This window comes from Salmo trutta, chromosome 4, assembly GCF_901001165.1.
Source record: "Salmo trutta chromosome 4, fSalTru1.1, whole genome shotgun sequence".
Lineage (NCBI taxonomy): Eukaryota > Metazoa > Chordata > Actinopteri > Salmoniformes > Salmonidae > Salmo > Salmo trutta.
The window spans coordinates 62,041,290-62,062,857 of NC_042960.1; the positions used below are offsets into that span (position 1 = coordinate 62,041,290).

General features: G+C 44.6%; 1 protein-coding gene across 9 annotated transcripts in view; it reads left to right on the top strand.

Moving 5' to 3' along the window:
- Positions 1–21,568, top strand: part of LOC115192794 (pleckstrin homology domain-containing family A member 7) — a 173,833-nt gene that overhangs the window by 131,548 nt on the left and 20,717 nt on the right. For 3 of the 9 annotated variants that reach the window (XM_029751651.1, XM_029751652.1, XM_029751660.1), the window contains 8 exons: positions 3,663–3,844; positions 8,525–9,076; positions 9,493–10,075; positions 10,168–10,251; positions 11,321–11,575; positions 13,038–13,091; positions 18,490–18,573; positions 19,430–19,495. In XM_029751651.1, coding sequence (XP_029607511.1) covers positions 3,663–3,844; positions 8,525–9,076; positions 9,493–10,075; positions 10,168–10,251; positions 11,321–11,575; positions 13,038–13,091; positions 18,490–18,573; positions 19,430–19,495 — 1,860 coding nt within the window. The remainder of the gene's footprint in view (positions 1–3,662; positions 3,845–8,524; positions 9,077–9,492; positions 10,076–10,167; positions 10,252–11,320; positions 11,576–13,037; positions 13,092–18,489; positions 18,574–19,429; positions 19,496–21,568) is intronic. The other 6 variants (XM_029751653.1, XM_029751654.1, XM_029751655.1 and 3 more) reach the window with 6 other exon arrangements.

Below are 21,568 nucleotides of genomic sequence, written 5' to 3' on the forward strand. Positions count from 1 at the left end.
CTCCCAAGGGGGTAGAGGCAGCCTTCTGGCTTGACCTTCCAGAACCCCTGCTTGGGGCTAAGAGCCTTAGTATTACACTGTCAACTTGCAGGAGTGTGTGTGAATATATGTGTGTATGCTGTTGTAAGTGTTGTCACGCCACTAACAACACCCTCAACTCGAAAAGCCCTGTTTGTATCAAACATCGAGTCAGGCAAAATCCACGTTAATAAGATACTAACACTCAAATGAAGAAATGGCACCCAAATTACATTCCACCTCTGCTTCCTTTTACAGAGACACTTCCAACTTCCTCTCCACAAAGTTAATTAAACAGCATACATTTTTAATGAATGAATCAAAGAGGGAAAGAAATTTGTGTTCAATTACTGTTCATTACAAAGCATTTGTATGGGCTGCCGTCTGGCCATCTTTTTCCTTGCTTTGTCTAGTTCCAAATCACACCAGGGCCCTTATCAAAAGAAGTGCAGTAATTGGGAATAGGGTGCCATTTAAGACCTTGTATAGACCCTCAAACTCAACTCTGGACCTCCAAGACAGTTTCATTGTTCCCCTCTTATCAGAAGCTGACTTAGACCTGGGACACCAGGTGTGTTCAAGGGATTATCAGGTAGAACAGTGAGGGGGGGAGTAGACCAGTCCAGTGTGGATGGAGTAGACCAGTCTAGTGTGGAGGGAGTAGACCAGTCTAGTGTGGGGGGACTAGACCAGTCTAGTGTGGGGGGACTAGACCAGTCTAGTGTGGGGGGACTAGACCAGTCTAGTGTGGGGGGACTAGACCCGTCTAGTGTGGGGGGACTAGACCCGTCTAGTGTGGGGGGACTAGACCCGTCTAGTGTGGGGGGACTAGACCAGTCTAGTGTGGGGGGACTAGACCCGTCTAGTGTGGGGGGACTAGACCAGTCTAGTGTGGGGGGAGTAGACCCATGTAGTGTGGGGGGACTAGACCAGTCTAGTGTGGGGGGACTAGACCAGTCTAGTGTGGGGGGACTAGACCCGTCTAGTGTGGGGGGAGTAGACCCATGTAGTGTGGGGGGACTAGACCAGTCTAGTGTGGGGGGACTAGACCAGTCTAGTGTGGGGGGAGTAGACCAGTCTAGTGTGGGGGGACTAGACCAGTCTAGTGTGGGGGGAGTAGACCCATGTAGTGTGGGGGGACTAGACCAGTCTAGTGTGGGGGGACTAGACCAGTCTAGTGTGGGGGGAGTAGACCCATGTAGTGTGGGGGGACTAGACCAGTCTAGTGTGGGGGGACTAGACCAGTCTAGTGTGGGGGGAGTAGACCCATGTAGTGTGGGGGGACTAGACCAGTCTAGTGTGGGGGGAGTAGACCAGTCTAGTGAGGGGGGAGTAGACCAGTCTAGTGTGGGGGGAGTAGACCAGTCTAGTGTGGGGGGACTAGACCAGTCTAGTGTGGGGGGACTAGACCAGTCTAGTGTGGGGGGACTAGACCCGTCTAGTGTGGGGGGACTAGACCCATGTAGTGTGGGGGGAGTAGACCCATGTAGTGTGGGGGGACTAGACCAGTCTAGTGTGGGGGGACTAGACCAGTCTAGTGTGGGGGGACTAGACCAGTCTAGTGTGGGGGGACAAGACCAGTCTAGTGTGGGGGGACTAGACCAGTCTAGTGTGGGGGGACTAGACCCGTCTAGTGTGGGGGGAGTAGACCCGTCTAGTGTGGGGGGAGTAGACCCATGTAGTGTGGGGGGACTAGACCAGTCTAGTGTGGGGGGACTAGACCAGTCTAGTGTGGGGGGACTAGACCAGTCTAGTGTGGGGGGGACTAGACCAGTCTAGTGTGGGGGGACAAGACCAGTCTAGTGTGGGGGGACTAGACCAGTCTAGTGTGGGGGGACTAGACCAGTCTAGTGTGGGGGGACTAGACCAGTCTAGTGTGGGGGGACTAGACCCGTCTAGTGTGGGGGGACTAGACCCGTCTAGTGTGGGGGGACTAGACCCATGTAGTGTGGGGGGAGTAGACCCGTCTAGTGTGGGGGGAGTAGACCCATGTAGTGTGGGGGGAGTAGACCAGTCTAGTGTGGGGGGACTAGACCAGTCTAGTGTGGGGGGACTAGACCAGTCTAGTGTGGGGGGACTAGACCAGTCTAGTGTGGGGGGACTAGACCAGTCTAGTGTGGGGGGACTAGACCAGTCTAGTGTGGGGGGACAAGACCAGTCTAGTGTGGGGGGACAAGACCAGTCTAGTGTGGGGGGACTAGACCAGTCTAGTGTGGGGGGACTAGACCAGTCTAGTGTGGGGGGACAAGACCAGTCTAGTGTGGGGGGACAAGACCAGTCTAGTGTGGGGGGACTAGACCAGTCTAGTGTGGGGGGACTAGACCAGTCTAGTGTGGGGGGAGTAGACCCGTCTAGTGTGGGGGGAGTAGACCCGTCTAGTGTGGGGGGAGTAGACCCGTCTAGTGTGGGGGGAGTAGACCCGTCTAGTGTGGTGGGAGTAGACCAGTCTTAGTGAGGGGGGATTAGACCAGTCTAGTGTGGGGGGACTAGACCAGTCTAGTGTGGGGGGAGTAGACCAGTCTAGTGTGGAGGGAGTAGTGAGGGGGGAGTAGACCCATGTAGTGAGGGGGGAGTAGATCAGTCTTAGTGAGGGGGGAGTAGACCCATGTAGTGAGGGGGGAGTAGATCAGTCTTAGTGAGGGGGGATTAGACCAGTCTTAGTGAGGGGGGATTAGACCAGTCTTAGTGAGGGGGGATTAGACCAGTCTTAGTGAGGGGGGAGTAGATCCATGTAGTGAGGGGGGAGTAGATCAGTCCAATGCTTATAAATACATGAGGGGGAGTGAACAAGTGCACACTTCTGGGTGAAGGCTTAGAGAATTGGAACTCAGCCATAGGGATTTGGACTGATTGGAGTCCTGATTCGCCATCCTTCTCCTAAAGTGTGCACTTGCACACTCCCTGTCATGGATTTTAAACACATTGGATTGGTGGAAACGTTGACTGTAGGGGGTTTCCACCATTGTTAAATCCATGATGGGATGTCTTCATGTGCACAATTTTGGAAATGTGTGGAGAATCAGAACAAGCCATAAAGACCAGCATAAGACATGTATGTATAAACAGAAGTACAAACAATTCAGCAGCATTTTGGAATGGCCATGTCACAATGGCTCTGTCTAGGCTTACTACTTGTTGATTGGCTTACAGTGTCCTTTGTTGTGGGTTGGATTGGACCTTGACATTATTTTGTTATGTCACTCATGCTGCTCTGTGTCCATTGGTCAGTCTGGATGTCTCTCTCTCTCTCTCTCTCTCTCCATTCTCAATTGGCTGGCCTCTTTTGTCTCTGTGTCTATTGGCTGGTCCTTACAGTATCTCAGTTTCTTTATTGGCCAACACGGATATGTCTGTGTTTGTATTGGCTGATGCTGACGTCTCTCTTTCTCTCTATTGGCTGACTTGAACGTGTTTGTGTCTCCATGGGCAGACATTGGTTAACGTCCCTGTCTCTTTTAATTGTTCAACACTTCTTTATCCATCTCTACCAGGGTTGGGGTCATTTCAGTTCTCAATTCAGTTCATGAATTGAAAAAATAGTAGGCAAAACTCAACTGACCCCAACCCTGCTATCTACCCTTTTGGCCTGATCCCACGTCCGTCACTCTTCCTTACTCTGACCCTCCCTTTCTCCTCTCCCATAGGCCAGCCACACGGGCATGCGCTCCTACATTTACAACCGGAGCTCTGTGATTGGCTCGCAGGCGGAGCACAGCGGCATGCGGACTTACTTCTTCAGCGCCGACACACAAGAAGACATGAACGGCTGGGTGAAGGCCATGAACCAGGCGGCGCTGATGCAGAACCACACCGCCAGCCTCAAGAGGTAGTTGTAGTGTAAAGTTGCTCTGGCCTAGATCCTGGGTCAGTTTAGCATTTTCCCCACCAATGGTTAAGATCTGGGGAGGGGAAGCTGATCTCTAGATCTGTACCTAGGGAAAAGTTCACCATGGAGCCAAGCGGTACACTGCCTGGGAATTTGCACATTTATGAGTGAGTGAGTGAGAGACGGGTGCGTGCGTGGCAATTCTTAACTCCGTGTGTCTCTGAATATGTCTGTCTGGGGAAAGAGAGACACATTTGTTTGCCAGTCTGTCAGTCTCATTGATTGTGAGTGTCGATGTGTGTGTGTATGCCTTTGCAGCAGAGAGTGCTCACAGATTGCATTGGTACACAAACAAACACCCACACAGAGCCCAAGAGATTGCAGCTCTGTCTCTCTGCTGGAGAGAGAGAGCCAGACAGACACAGCCTGCAAATTGAGACTCTTGCATGTTGAATTCTGCAAAAATATCCTCTGTGTACAACGTAAAACACCAAATAATGCATTCAGAGCAGAATTAGGCCGAGACCCGCTAATTTTCAAAATCCAGAAAAGAGATGTTAAATTCTACAACCACCTAAAAGGAAGTGATTTCCAAACCTTCCATAACAAAGCCATCACCTACAAAGAGATGCACCTGGAGAAGAGTCCCCTAAGCAAGCTGGTCCTGGGGCTCTGTTCACAAACACAAACACACCCCACAGAGCCCCAGGAGAGTAATTAGACCCAACCAAATCATGAGAAAACAAAAATATAATTACTTGACACATTGGAAAGAATTCTAGGCTAGGGTATCTCGGTCTGGTCTGGTCTGGTCTAGGCTAGGGTATCTCGGTCTGGTCTGGTCTGGTCTAGGCTAGGGTATCTCGGTCTGGTCTGGTCTAGGCTAGGGTATCTCGGTCTGGTCTAGTCTAGGCTAGGGTATCTCGGTCTGGTCTAGTCTAGGCTAGGGTATCTCGGTCTGGTCTAGTCTAGGGTATCATGTTAACTGGATGTGGGCTCACACAGAATTAATGCAAATACATTATATTACATTTTGCAGTACTGTACATGCTGATGGTATGTTTGTAAGCGTGTGAAGTAGCTATATACTATAGTATTTGTAATGAACATTGTGTATATTGTTAACATCAGGCTGTCGTTGTATTTTATTATATTTTGTATTTAACCTGATTTATAGTGGTGAAACGGTCCAGTTGTAGTACACAGTGTCCACACAAATATCTTTGATGAGCCATCCCGGAGCGCTGTATTTGATGAGCCATCCCGGAGCGCTGTATTTGATGAGCCATCCCGGAGCGCTGTATTTGATGAGCCATCCGGAGCGCTGTATTTGATGAGCCATCCCGGAGCGCTGTATTTGATGAGCCATCCCGGAGCGCTGTATTTGATGAGCCATCCCGGAGCGCTCTATTTGATGAGCCATCCCGGAGCGCTGTATTTGATGAGCCATCCGGAGCGCTGTATTTGATGAGCCATCCCGGAGCGCTGTATTTGATGAGCCACCCCGGAGCGCTGTATTTGATGAGCCATCCCGGAGCGCTGTATTTGATGAGCCATCCCGGAGCGCTGTATTTGATGAGCCATCCCGGAGCGCTGTATTTGATGAGCCATCCCGGAGCGCTGTATTTGATGAGCCATCCCGGAGCGCTGTATTTGATTAATGAGAAGCTCATATCTATTATTCAGGTGTCAGTGGAGGGAAATGATTGTGTCTATCAGCGCAAATATGATTGCTCATTCCCCGCCAGTCCTTTAGCCACGCTGAGCTGTTTGCTTTAACACAAGTGGCTGTCAGTTTAACTAGCGTGAGAGACCCAGGCTAGGCCACACTAATATGCTAATGCTAAGTAGCCCAGTTTTTTTCCCCCTCTAGATGGGGGGGATTTGCCTGGTTTTCCCTGTAGCTGGGAGGCTAGGGCCCAAATCCTACTTTGATGGGCCCTTCATTCATGTCAGTGTCAATCAGGGCTAAATGCTATGCTAATGTTAACACTGCACTTGGTTGTCATTGGAGATATGAAGTAATCAAATAATGATTCTCTAGTAAACTACTGAATTCATTTTTTGGGGGACAAAACGTACCAATATCGATATATCTGCCGATATACTGTTTTACGGCGGGGAAATGAAAAAGTGTAATCATGATTTGCCATCCAAAAGAGCAATTGTCCAATAACTATGCTTCAGTTGTTGATTTCATACATTGTGACTAAAATGACACATCATGAGAATGGCAGCAAGTGTTCAGATCAGCATGAGATTGCCTTTTTTCATCTTATTTATTGAATATCGGTTATTGGTGGAATTTTCGACTGCAGTAAAAGGTAGAGGTCGACGGATTATGATTTTTCAACACTGATACCGATTATTGGAGGACCAAAAAAGCCGATACCGATTAATCGGCCCGGGGTTTTTTTACACTTTTTTATTTGTAATAATGACAATTACCACAATACTGAATTAACACTTATTTTAACTTAATGTAATACATCAATAAAATCAATTTAGCCTCAAATAAATAATAAAACATGTTCAATTTGGTTTAAATAATGCAAAAACAAAGTGTTGGAGAAGAAAGTAAAAGTGCAATATGTGCCATGTAAGAAAGCTAACGTTTAAGTTCCTTGCTCAGAACATGAGAACATATGAAAGCTGGTGGTTCCTTTTAACATGAGTCTTCAATATTCCCAGGGAAGAAGTTTTAGGTTGTAGTTATTATAGGAATTATAGGACTATTTCTCTCTATACGATTTGTATTTCATATACTTTTGACTATTGGATGTTCTTATAGGCACTTCAGTATTGTCAGTGTAACAGTATAGCTTTCGTCCCTCTCCTCGCTCCTACCTGGGCTCGAACCAGGAACACATCGACAACAGCCACCCTCGAAGCAGTGTTAGCCATGCAGAGCAAGGGGAACAACTACTCCAAGTCTCAGAGCGAGTGATGTTTGAAATGCTATTAGCGCGCACCCGCTAACTAGCTGGCCATTTCACATCGGTTACACCTGCCTAATCTTGGGAGTTGATAGGCTTGAAGTCATAAACAGCGCAATGCTTGAAGCATTGCGAAGAGCTGCTGGCAAAACGCACGAAAGTGCGGTTTGAATGAATGCTTAAGAGCCTGCTGCTGCCTACCACCGCTCAGACTGCTCTATCAAATATCAAATCATAGACTTAATTATAATTTAATAAACACACAGAAATACGAGCCTTAGGTCATTAATATGGTCAAATCCAGAAACTATCATCTCGAAAACAAAACGTTTATTCTTTCAGTGAAATACGGAACCGTTCCGTATTTTATCTAACAGGTGGGATCCCTAAGTCTAAATATTCCTGTTACATTGCACAACCTTCAATGTTATGTCATAATTACGTCAAATTCTGGCAAATTAGTTCGCAACGAGCCAGTCGGCCCAAACTGTTGCATATACCCTGACTCTGCGTGCAATGAACGCAAGAGAAGTGACAATTTCACCTGGTTAATATTGCCTGCTAACCTGGATTTCTTTTAGCTAAATATGCAGGTTTAAAAATATATACTTCTATGTGTTGATTTTAAGAAAGGCATTGATGTTTATGGTTAGGTACAGTTGTGCAACGATTGTGCTTTTTTCGCAAATGCGCTTTTGTTAAATCATCCCCCGTTTGGCGAAGTTGGCCGTCGTTGTTAGGAAGAAATAGTCTTCACAGTTCAACGAGCCAGGCGGCCCAAACTGCTGCATATACCCTGACTCTGTTGCAAGAGAAGTGACACATTTTCCATAGTTAAAAAAAATTCATGTTAGCAGGCAATATTAACTAAATATGCAGGTTTAAAAATATATACTTGTGTATTGATTTTAAGAAAGACATTGATGTTTATGGTTAGGTACACGTTGAAGCAATGACAGTCCTTTTTCGCAAATGCACACCGCATCGATTATATGCAACGCAGGACAGGCTAGATAACTACACATGGTTGATGATATTACTAGTTTAAATACTGATTATGATTGATTGATTGATTGTTTTTTATAAGATAAGTTTAATGCTAGCTAGCAACTTACCTTGACTTCTTACTGCATTCGTGTAACAGGCAGGCTCCTCGTGGAGTGCAATGTAAAGCAGGTGGTTAGAGCGTTGGACGAGTTAACCGTAAGGTTGCAAGATTGAATTGAATCCCCGAGCTGACAAGGTAAAAATCTGTTGTTCTGCCCCTGAACAAGGCAGTTAACCCACCGTACCTAGGCCATCATTGAAAATAAGAATGTCTTCTTAACTGACTTGCCTAGTTAAGTAAAGGTGTAAAAAAAAAATGTAAAAAAAATTATCGGCAAATCGGTGTCCAAAAATACCGATTACAGATTGTTATGAAAACTTGAAATCGGCACAAATTAATCGGCCATTCCGATTAATCGGTCGACCTCTAGTGAAAGGCCAATATTGGTGAACCGATATATCAGTCTGGTTTTAAACAGAACTCCTGTGAGAGGTTAGAGGTATGAAACATGTGGAGATAGAATCATTGTTCTTACCAGGGTTGCACAATTCTCCTCCAAACAAGAGTTTTGGGAAAGTTACTGGAATTGTGCAACCCTAGTTACACTGTCCTGATACAATGGCAATGTCTAATAATTGTGTTGTTGCTATGAGTCGAGAGCCAAACCAAAACTTTGTTCTCTCGTTCTCTTCCTAGACCTTCGGAAACATCGGAGATATCGGAAATGCCCAGCGTGTCGGAGCGCCAGGCAGTACCCCAAACCAACCACGTCAACAACTATACCGAGACCGTCCCCCTTCCCCCAGTCCATCTCCATAACGATGGGGTGGTCCTCCAACCGGATGACATCCACCGAGAAACCGAGCAGCACTGTAGCTTCTGGAACGACACCCCCAATCCCATTGCTTCAGAAATTGTCCTTGGTGGTGGGAACGTGGAAATTGAAATGGATGCCGTCCCTCCTAGCAGTCTCTCTCCCCTTCCGCCGTACTCAGCCTCCTCAACTACATCTGCGCCCCCCTCCAGGGCGCCAATGCGCGCCCCGTCGTGCACTGCCTCAACCCTACCCCCCGGGGCCTGTTTGAGGAACGGGACACCCACCCTGGAGCCCAACGGGATGGGGACGGGGACGTACCAGAGGGCCACCCTGCCGCCCCAGGTGATGGATACTCGCAGGCAGGTGCAGAGGAGGAGTGCCCTGGAGCAGGTGGAACACTGGGTCAAGGTGCAGAGGGTCGAGCACAAAGGGTAAAGGTCACGTCACACCACCACTCGTATGAGTGTTTATCATTGGCCTACCCTACACAGCACACTCACAAATGTTGTGGTGCATTCAAGCAAATACTTTCATACATACACGCACGCACACACACACACACACACACACACCACGCGCACGCACGCAAAATCATTCTACTAGATAAGTGTTCAGTGTTTAGGTTTGGTTGATTTATGTACGTCATGGACATAAAGGTTATGGGGTGTATACAGCCAGAGCCAACATCTCCCTCTAGTGGGGCTCTGGGAATAATGCAAGCATGTGTCAGTCAAAGCTTCATAACACTTATTTTCACTACTGTACTAAAATGTAGATCAGTAACATGATGACACAAAGTTCACCATCTTGCCTTTGTCTGACCTCTGACCTGTTCTCCCTCCTATAGTCCACCCTCTAGAGGGAGCACCCTGCCCCGCCACACCCCTCCGACCCAGCCCACGTTCATCGGCCTGGAGGCCTACCAGACACTACCAAAGACCCCACGCCACAGCCCCCCCACGGCTGCACGCCACGGGGAGTACAAATACGCCCAGGACCGCCTTAGCCACTTCCGCCTCGGACCCCTGAACTCCCAGGGTACCGGTGCCAGGGACGGGGGTGGCATCGGTGGGCCTGGCACCGTGTGGCAGCTTTATGAGTGGCAGCAGCGCCACCAGTTCCGCCACGGCAGCCCCACCGCCCCCCTTTACACACCTGCCCCGGACTACCCCATCGGGCACCGGCCGCCCTCCACGGTCCCCCCCTCAGCCCCACGGTCCTGCTCTGAGGTGCCCCGCTGTGTGTCAGTGCCCCCTGATCCCTCTGACATCCCTCCACTGGGACCCCCACGGGGCTCCAGGGCCCTGTCCCCCCCGCGGAGGCCGCATACGCCTGCTGACCGCGTGGTGGTAATGCCCCTGGGAGAGAGGCCCGCGCTGGATGTGCCTGTGGCTGGGTCCCCCCGGAGAGCCAAGTCTCAGCTGCTCAACGTAAGAGTTTGTGTAATGACAGGTTTGTCATTTTTCTGACAGTATTATGCAGGTGTAATAGACTGTTTAACTGGTGTGTGTGTGTTCACCAGGCTGCCACCATCGACAGACGGTCCATCCCTCCCTCCGGTTACATCACACACACTGTCAGCGCGCCCAGCCTTCACGGGAAGACGGTACGGCCTCACACACCCAGTCACACCCAGTCACAACCCAAACATGTTGTGTTAGATAATAACATGAAGTCAGGGATCGAGTGTTTCTTGAATAACGTGGACACCTTGCCATCGGGTTAACTTACTTACAGTACTTCTTTACTAGGACAGCTATGGGACGTGAACCAGCAACATTCTACTTCATACAGATTTCAGATGTAGATACAGATATTTGAATGGCTGCTGTGTTAGTATCAATAGTTCCAAGGCAATACACTTGGAAAGTGGACTGCGTTCTTATCGGTAAAATTTAAACACAGCCGGAGACACTTTGTTATTTTTTAAGACGTATTATTGACACAAAATTGTTACTGTAGCTAGCAAAAGAGTGTAGGAGCGGTGGCTAACTTACTGTTAATAACTTTAGCTAGCTAACTTGGCTAACTGTGTGGTGAAACAACTTAGCTAGTTAGTTAGCTATATCTCTTTGCTAGCAAACATAACACTGCCTGCAAAACTGGTAAGGTGTCTCCACTACAATTTTCTTTACTTTTGTGAGGTCTCCAGTAAGATTGCAAAGTTGGAATGTAATTAGGGTTGTGGCGATTATGGAATTTGGGGTAGTAATTAATTGTCATGCAAATGACCACAGTTATTGTCATTTTTGCCAACAAATATTTTGAGCTTATAATTTATTATAATGCATACAAAATACCTAATGAATGCAACACAGCGTTTCCCTCTTCATGTAAAAATGTGAAACTGCTATTGGGTAAACTAGATCTACTTGAAAGGGAAGTTGAATTCCCACCCCTCCTACACTGAATGTATGAAAGCTATTCTTTTTGGGGGGGTTCACGGTTACTGTCGATAATTGTCGATTACACTATTATTCGGAGATTGTGCCAACCCTAAATGTAATTATCATGGAACGTTTGGTGCTAACAGGACCGAGCAGCTGAACCTACCTGTATTCTATACAGCTCTGAGTATCTTGGCTAACTGTTGGGCAGTCTATCTGCGTTGGGATATTAACTCCCCCATTCCCTCCCTCTGACCCCCGTGGGACACACTGCTATTACACACGCAGCCGGAGGAACTCACCCTCCTGCTCATTCAGCTCCGGAGGCATCAGGCAAAGATGGCCTCCGCGCGCCACCACACGGTAACCCAGATGCAGCACTTCAACTACAGCCCCTCTGGCCCTCACCTCCGCACCACCAACAACAACCCCCTCTTCTCCTCCGGCCCTTCTTCTCTGGGGTCGTTACTAGGCCCCATGGGCTGCGGCAGCAGCAGCCAGGTGGGGGCCCCCAGTACACCTGGCCTTCTTTACCCCACTGATGTGAGCTCAACCTGGGCGCATGGCTGTTTGTGTGGCCTGGCTGGCTGCCACCCCCTAGCCACCCATAGTGTCTTTCTATAAGGCAATGGCAACATGTTGTGGTTTTTGTACTCCCAGCTAGGCTGTCATGTAGCTGTGTACTGTGTGTTAGCATGTTGTGCTAGTTAGCTTCCATACTGTCATCCCGGTCTGGTTGGCTTTAGGTGCAGTTAAAACATTTATCTGCCTGGGCTTTGATGTCTTTCACAATTTCTGTTGTGTTTTTGAAGTGTGTGGCTGAGATGTTGCTAGGAGCCACATTTGGGCTTGTGATGTTGGAGCTGCTGCTTGTAGCGTACTTCCATTTCTTATTTGCACGTCTTAGTCTCAGGTGGCATAACATAGAGGAGCTCATGGAGGAATTGTGTGCGTGCGTGCTTTGGATGACATAAGGGTTTTGTTTGACTTTTTCGCAATTGAATGTTTTACTCATCTTATAACAAGCCTCACAGTTGACGAATATCCAATAGCCTATTCTTGAAAATAAGCTTACAATCATCTCACCCTTAATTCCTAATCCATTATGAATGATTATAGAAGAACGTACAAATCATTATTATGCATTCTATAACCCATTATGGTAGATTTGATGTTAATGAGTAGCGCTATATACACTGAGTGTACAAAACATTAGGAACATCTTCCCGTTTTGTCCTCAGAACAGACTCAGTTCGATGGGGCATGGGCTCTACAAGGTGTCTCAAGCATTTCACAGGGATGCTGCCCCTGTTGACTCCAATGCTTCCTACAGTTGTGTCAAGCTGCCTGGATTTCTTTTGGGTGGTGGACCATTCTTGATACACACGGGAAACTGTTGAGCGTGAAAAACCCAGCAGCGTTGCAGTTCTTTAGACACCTACTACCATACCATGTTCAAATGCGCTTAAATCTTTTGTCTTGCCCACTCACCCACTGAATGGCACACACACATTATTTACATTTACATTTTAGTCATTTAGCAGACGCTCTTATCCAGAGCGACTTACAGTAGTGAATGCATACATTTCATGCATTTTTTAAAATTATTTTTAATTCTATATATTTTTTTTGTACTGGCCCCCCGTGGGAATCGAACCCACGACCCTGGCGTTGCACACACCATGCTCTACCAACTGAGCCACAGGAAAGACATTATCCATGTCTTCATCTACACTGATTGAAGTGGATTTAACAAGTGACATCAATAAGGGATCATATCGTTCACCTCGATTCACCTGGTCAGTCTGTCAAGGAAAGAGCAAGTGTTCCTAATGTTTTGTAAATCCAATGTATTGTTATCAATGATTCATTAGAGCAACTATTATGGACTATACAGTTAGATCTCTAATATGGAAGCGTATAGCTGTCATCATTCTGTACACTTCTATACTGGAATGCCATAAAGCTTTGCTTGACACTTCTTTCTCTCCACTTCACCCTGAAGGTTGACGATACTTACGTGCAACTGAAGAAGGACCTGGAGTATCTAGACTTGAAGGTGGGAACTGGCGATGGAGAGTCGCTCTCCTCCTGTTGTTCCCTTTTTTACTCCTCCTTTTCCCTCTTTCTCCTCCTTTTCCCTCTTTTTTCTCCTCCTCTTCTCTCTCTTTCTTCTCTTCTGTGTGTTCCCCCTTACCTGTAGGCCTAACACCTGGCCAAAGTTCTCTAACACACTCACCTTGCTTTCTCACGGTGTAGGATGAAGTTGCCCTGAGACCCTAATCTTGGGTCAGTTTAGCATTTTCCCCATTAAATGGCTAATTTTAGGATTGGGGTAGGGGATGCTGATCCTAGATCTCTACCTAGGGGAAACGTCATCCCGGAGTGGATGACGAACACCCTGAAGCTGTGAATGACACGGCATAAATGTGGATGAACCGGGTCGTGTTCATTCGGGCACACTACAGAAAGAAAAACAAATATGAAAAAGAAGTCCCATCTTAAATATTGTATCAATTATTTCAGACTTTTTCTTGTTCTTTGGAACGCTATTTTTCATACACCGATTAAGCTAGAAACGCCATTCAAACTTTAAAACGTGTAGACTAATCATGACCAGTGTGCTTATTTACAACATTTTGATAACTATTTTAAGCTTTTTGTCCTCTTGAAAAACCTTGTCCACTTTAATGGGATATCTTCAACAAATGTGCCATTTATTAAAACTCTCAGACTTCCAACATTTTCTCTCAACTCTGAAAGGTTGACCACTTAAATGAGACAATCTTAGAGCGTATACAAATCAGCAATCAGAAGATACAGCTGCTTTATATTTTAGTAATCTAGCTGTCTTTTTATTAAACCTTTGTTTCCTCATCTCTCAGAATAGAAACATTTTTAACCCTTTCCATTTTTTTGTGTTTCATTTCTCTGCGCACATGCCTCTGATGGGAAGAAGCATCTTGTATGGGTGTGGGCACACAACAATCAGAGTGCTGAATTTGCCATCATGTTGAAAGAGCCTGCATGCTGGCCGCCACTAAGTCATTACCAAGAACTATAGATGTATTATGTAAATCAAGTTTTAACTGCATAGGAACATGTCATGGGATGCATTGTTAACATTGTTGTCGGTGGCCGAGTCTTCACAAATTAAGGAGTGTGACTTCGTCACAAGCTCGACAAACTGCTCTGGCTTGCCAGTTCCTACTTCGGTTTCAACCACATGGAATGCAGCCTAGCAGATACTGTTGTGGGAATCTACATCTCCGTTATAAAACCTTTGTTTCCTCATATCTCTCAGAACATTCAAGTATTTGATGACTAAACAGAACATTGTGGGCTCTGGTCTTGTGCTAGGACCTCAGATCCGATGCAGCTTCAATTATGGGTCCTAGCACCGGTCCTAGCACATCTATACTAAATAGTATGTTGAAAATCGTATGTAGTATGATTAGTACGCAGTATGTTGTTTTAGTAATCAGTAGGTGAAGACAGATTTCAGAAAACAACCTCGGCATACAGTTTCTGAAGGAATAGTCATTGCAATCCAAGATGACCGCTCCACCAAGGTCTATAATGTCCATTTCCGATTTGTCAAATTTTATGAAGAACCCAACAATAACTGGCATTACTATTAGGCCTACTACTACTACTACTACTACTACTGTTAATACTACTACTGTTACTACTACTACTGTTAATACTACTACTGTTACTACTACTACTACTACTACTACTGTTAATACTACTACTGTTACTACTACTACTACTACTACTACTGTTAATACTACTACTGTTACTACTACTACTACTACTACTACTGTTAATACTACTACTGTTACTACTACTACTACTACTACTACTGTTACTACTACTACTGTTAATACTACTACTACTACTGTTACTACTACTACTGTTAATACTACTACTACTACTACTACTACTGTTACTACTACTGTTAATACTACTACTACTACTGTTACTACTACTACTACTGTTAATACTACTACTACTACTACTACTACTGTTACTACTACTACTACTGTTACTACTACTACTACTGTTACTACTACTGTTAATACTACTACTACTACTGTTACTACTGTTACTACTACTACTGTTACTACTACTACTACTACTACTGTTACTTCTACTACTGTTACTACTGTTACTGTTGCTACTACTACTAGTACTGTTACTACTACTACTACTGTTACTACTACTATTATAATAATAATAATAATAATAATAATACTAATAATAATAATACTGCTGCTAATATTAAGACTGTTACTGCTACTGTTGCTACTACTACTAGTACTAGTACTGTTACTACTACTACTAGTACTACTAGTGCTGTTACTAGTAGTACTAGTACTGTTACTAATGTTATTACTACTATAATAATAATAATACTGCTGCTAATATTAAGACTGTTACTGCTACTACGCTACTGTTACTACAACTAATAGTGCTACTGCTGCTGCTACTACTAATAATAATAATTTTACTACTACTACTGTTACTACTACTGTTACTACTAATAGTACTACTACTGCTGCTACTAATAATAATAATTTTACTAGTACTACTAATTATTTTAGTACTAGTACTACTTTTACTATTGTTACTAATACTTTTAGTACTACTACTACTGTTACTGTTACTGTTACTACTACTACTACTACTGTTATTACTGCTACTACTACTACTGTTACTACTATTACTGTTACTACTACTACTACTGTTACTAATGTTATTACTGCTATAATAATAATAATAATAATACTGCTGCTTGTATTAAGACTGTTACTGCAAATACGCTACTATCACTACTGTTGTTACTACTACTACTAATACTGTTACTACTACTACTAATACTGTTACTACTACTACTAATACTGTTACTACTACTACTAATACTGTTACTACTAATACTACTTCTCCTTCTACTCCTTTTTAATAATTGCAACACAAAACAATAATGTCCCTCTTTCAGTAAGTTTTCTTCAGTTTAGAGCCTAATGAACACGACCCTGGTGTCTTGGGTGTCGATAATACAACCTTTCTATCAAACCAAAGGACAAATGGTTGAGTTGCTGGATGTGGTCCCGTGTGGCTCAGTTAGTAGAGCATGGTGTTTGCAACGCCAGGGTTGTGGGTTCGATTCCCACGGTGGACCAGTACGGGGGGAAAAATGTATGCAATGTATGTATTCACTACTGTAAGTCGCTCTGGATAAGAGCATCTGCTAAAATGTAAAATGTAAAAAAAAAAATATGAAAAACGATGTGGTGTTACCAACTAGAGGTCGACCGATTTTATGATTTTTCAGCGCCGATACCGATTATTGGAGGACCAAAAAAAGCCGGTGCCGATTAATCGGCCAATTTTTTGAACATTTTTAATTTATTTGTAATAATTACAATTACAACAATACTGAATGAACACTTATTTTAACTTAATATAATACATCAATAAAATCAATTTAGCCTCAAATAAATAATGAAACATGTTCAATTTGGTTTAAATAATGCAAAAACAAAGTGTTGGAGAAGAAAGTAAAAGTGCAATATGTGCCATGTAAGAAAGCTAACGTTTAAGTGCCTTGCTCAGAACATGGGAACATATGAAAGCTGGTGGTTCCTTTTAACATGAGTCTTCAATATTCCCAGGTAAGAAGTTTTAGGTTGTAGTTATTATAGGAATTCTAGGACTATTTCTCTCTATACGATTTGTATTTCATATACCTTTGACTATTGGATGTTCTTATAGGCACTTTAGTATTGCCAGTGTAACAGTATAGCTTCCGTCCCTCTCCTCGCATCTACCTGGGCTCGAACCAGGAACACATCGACAACAGCCACCCTCAAAGCAGCGTTACCATGTAGAGCAAGGGGAACAACTACACTAAGTCTCAGAGCGAGTGACGTTTGAAACGCTATTAGCGCGCACCCGCTAACTAGCTAGCCATTTCACATCAGTTACACCAGCCTAATCTCTCACATTAGTTACACCAGCAATCAATGCATTGCAAAGAGCTGCTGGCAAAACGCACGAAAGTGCTGTTTGAATGAATGCTTACGAGCCTGCTGGTGCCTACCACCGCTCAGTCAGACTGCTCTATCAAATCATAGACTTAATTATAATATAGACACACAGAAATACGAGCCTTAGGTTATTAATATGGTCGAATCCGGAAACTATCATCTCGAAAACATTTTTTTTTTCTTTTTTCGGTGAAATACGGAACCGGTCCATATTTTATCTAACGGGTGGCATCCCTAAGTCTAAATATTCCTGTTACATTGCACAACCTTCAGTGGTATGTCATAATTACATAAAATTCTGCCAAATTAGTTCGCAACGAGCCAGGCAATGAACGCAAGAGCAGTGACACAATTTCATGTTAGCAGGCAATATTAACTAAATATGCAGGTTTCAAAATATATACTTGTGTATTGATTTTAAAGAAAGGCATTGATGTTTATGGCTAGGTACATTGGTGCAAGGACAGTGCTTTTTTCACAAATGTGCTTGTTAAATCATCACCCGTTTGTCGAAGTAGACTGTGATTCGATGAGAAATTAACAGGCACCGCATCGATTATATGCAACGCAGGACACGTTAGATAAACTAGTAATATCAGAAACCATGTTAATTAGTGATTGTTAAGATTGATAGTTTTTTATAAGATAAGTTTAATGCTAGCTAGCAACTTACCTTGGCTTCTTGCTGCCCTCGCGTAACAGGTAGTCAGCCTGCCATGCAGGCTCCTTGTGGAGTGCAATGTAAGGCAGGTGGTTAGAGCGTTGGACTAGTAACCAGAAGGTTGCAAAAAAGAATCCCCGAATCCCCCCTGAACAAGGCAGTTAACCGCCGTTCCTAGGCCATCATTGAAAATAAGAATGTGTTCTTAACTGACTTGCCTAGTTAAATAAAGGTGTATAAAAAAAAAAATTATTGGCAAATCGGTGGCCAAAAATACTGATTACTGTTTGTTATGAAAACTTGAAATCGGCCCTAATTAATCGGCCATTCCGATTAATCGGTCGACCTATATTACCAACCAAGCCTTACTATGTGACCCGGGTCACAGCACCATTGTACCAGAGAGTACATTATATTCTTCCCTGCCCAGAGCACCAATTTCTGCACAACAACACACCATTCAAATACAACCATCTTAACCAATAGAGTCTGTCGATCTGTGAACTACAGTTGGCTTTAAATCACAGAGAAGGTGAAGGTCACTGATGTGGTCCAACCAACATGCTACGGGTGGATTTCACAACCACTAGACGACCATAATGCTGACTCCATACTGTTGTAAATATGACGTAACAGTTGGTATATAAACTGATGTATTCAATTGAATGGTCAAATTGATATCTTGCTCATAGCGAACGGCAGCCATTTTGTAACAGTGGCTCTCTATCTCCTATTTGATGCAGATCAAAAGTTTAGAGCCGTTGATCCTCATGGCTCACAGTGTGCTACTGCACTGCACTGCCGGGCCTCTCGGGTCACTATGGAACGTAAGCACTGTGGACACACTGTGTGTGTGTGTGTGTGTGTGTGTGTGTGTGTGTGTGTGTGTGTGTGTGTGTGTGTGTGTGTGTGTGTGTGTGTGTGCGTGCGTCTGTGTTTGTGTGTGGCGTCTGTGTGTATAGCAATGTGTAAATGTGTGTGCGCTCGAGCGCAAGATTGTGTGATTGAGTGTATGAGCGTGTGTGTATACATTTTTATGAGAGAGACCATCCCATCGCTTAACACTGTGTGTCTATGTCCATGGCTGTGTGTGGGCACTGGCTTGGCATTGACCCTTCTGTAACCGCTGACCCGTGACTCCTCAGCAACGTGATTGGTGGTTCTGGGATGGCTCTGCAGTGCATGTGCTGTGGTTGCTGTGGTTGGTTCGGTGGTTGAAAAGCTAGCTGCTTGCACCATCGTGTTGGTCTCCTTCATGTATTCCCACTACAGCAAAACACAGCATGGTTACCAACATCCCAGTTGGGTCAGAATATACTCTAGGAATTCAATAAAATGGTTGTACAAATCCATGTATTTCCAGTGCTCAGAGTTTTCTATGGAATAAGCTGTGTCTCATTCTTTTTTTCAATTATTGTTTTGTTGTCCATCTTATTGCTATACAGGGCCATGAAAAGCTATGATGATATGGTCATCATGATTAGTGTTCATGGAAAGAGCTTCTTTATCTCTCTGTGTCATATTGTACACCTGTCAGTGGCTCTTTTCCTACTCTAAGTCATCATGGTACATTCACTCTGACGGTCTCCTCGTTGTGCTTTCAGGGGAACCGTTCAGTGTCCTCAACAGCCAATAAACACAGAGCAACACTATTTGAAAATGTATTTGTTTTCTGGTTCCAAGGTGGTTGGAAGTCAGACGTTGAAAGAAGCGACGAAACCTGTCAAAATAGCTGAGAGTGACGTCGATGTAAGTATGAGCAGTTTTCTGCGTTACACTCACACACTCTCTCTCTCTCCCTCCCGCAACCCTCAACAACATTTTCCACTGTTCTCGCAAAAGGACATTGAGTTTTAGCTTTAGGTACATAGAGTTTGTTTTAGCTGAGATGAGGAGACACTGACTACCATAGACCCTTAGAGAGCAGTCTACAGTAGATGAGAAGGGACTACCATAGACCCTTAGAGAGAGAGCAGTCTACAGTAGATGAGAAGGGACTACCATAGACCCTTAGAGAGAACAGTCTAGATAAGATGAGGATGGACTACCATAGACCCTTAGAGAGAGCAGTCTAGATGAGGAGGGACTACTATAGACCCTTAGAGAGAGCAGTAGATGAGATGAGGAGAGACTACCATAGACCCTTAGAGAGAGCAGTCTAGATGAGGAGGGACTACAATGGACCCTTAGAGAGAGCAGTAGATGAGATGAGGAGAGACTACCATAGACCCTTAGAGAGAGCAGTCTAGATGAAATAAGGGACTACCATAGACCCTTAGAGAGAGAGCAGTCTACAGTAGATGAGATGAGAAGGGACTACCATAGACCCTTAGAGAGAGCAGTCTACAGTAGATGAGATGAGGAGAGACTACCATAGACCCTTAGAGAGAGCAGTCTAGATAAGATGAGGGACTACAATGGACCCTTAGAGAGAACAGTCTAGATGAGGAGGGACTACTATAGACCCTTAGAGAGAGCAGTCTACAGTAGATGAGAAGGGACTACCATAGACCCTTAGAGAGAGCAGTCTACAGTAGATGAGGAGGGACTACCATAGACACTTAGAGAGAGCAGTCTACAGTAGATGAGATGAGGAGAGACTACCATAGACCCTTAGAGAGAGCAGTCTAGATAAGATGAGGGACTACAATGGACCCTTAGAGAGAACAGTCTAGATGAGGAGGGACTACTATAGACCCTTAGAGAGAGCAGTCTACAGTAGATGAGAAGGGACTACCATAGACCCTTAGAGAGAGCAGTCTACAGTAGATGAGGAGGGACTACCATAGACACTTAGAGAGAGCAGTCTAGATAAGATGAGGATGGACTACCATAGACCCTTAGAGAGAGCAGTCTACAGTAGATGAGATGAGGAAGGACTACCATAGACCCTTAGAGAGAGCAGTCTACAGTAGAGGAGATGAGGATGGACTACCATAGACCCTTAGAGAGAGCAGTCTACAGTAGATGAGATGAGGAGGGACTACCATAGACCCTTAGAGAGAACAGTCTAGATAAGATGAGGAGGGACTACCATAGACCCTTGGAGAGAGCAGTCTAGATGAGATAAGGGACTACAAGGGACCCTTAGAGAGAGCAGTCTAGATGAGGAGGGACTACAATAGACCCTTAGAGAGAGCAGTCTAATAAGAGTCGACTAAGATGTGTCCTATTTTTTGGGGGATATTTACCTCAACTTCAGGAGGAAGATGCATTAGTTAACCTCTCTAGGGGGTGTGGGACGGTAGTGTCCCACCTGGCCAACATCCAGTGAAATTGCAGAGCGTGAAATTCAAAAATACTCAATTCAAATATTTAACATTCTTGAAAGTATATGTGCTACACCACAAAATAAAGCTTAACTTGTTAATTCAGCTGCCATGCTCAGCACACAAAACATTAGATACAGTTACCAGCCAAGTAGATTAGTCACGAAAGTCAGAAATGGCAATAAAATGAATCACTTACCTTTGATGATCTTCATATGGTTGCACTCACAAGACTCCATGTTACACAATAAATGTTAGTTTTGTTTGATAATGTCCCTCTTTATATCCAAAAACCTCCTTTTTGTTGGCGCGTTTCGTTCAGTAATCCAATGGCTCAAATGCGGTCACAAGAGGCAGATGAAAATTCCAAATAGTATCCGTAAAGTTCGTAGAAACATGTCAAACGATGTTTATATTCAATCCTCAGGTTGTTTTTAGCTTAAATAATTGATGATATTTCAACCGGACAAAAGCTTCGTCAATATAAAAGGAAAACAAGAAAGGCGTGCACTCGGTCGGGCGCAGTAACCAACTCTGAGGACATCCCAGGGTC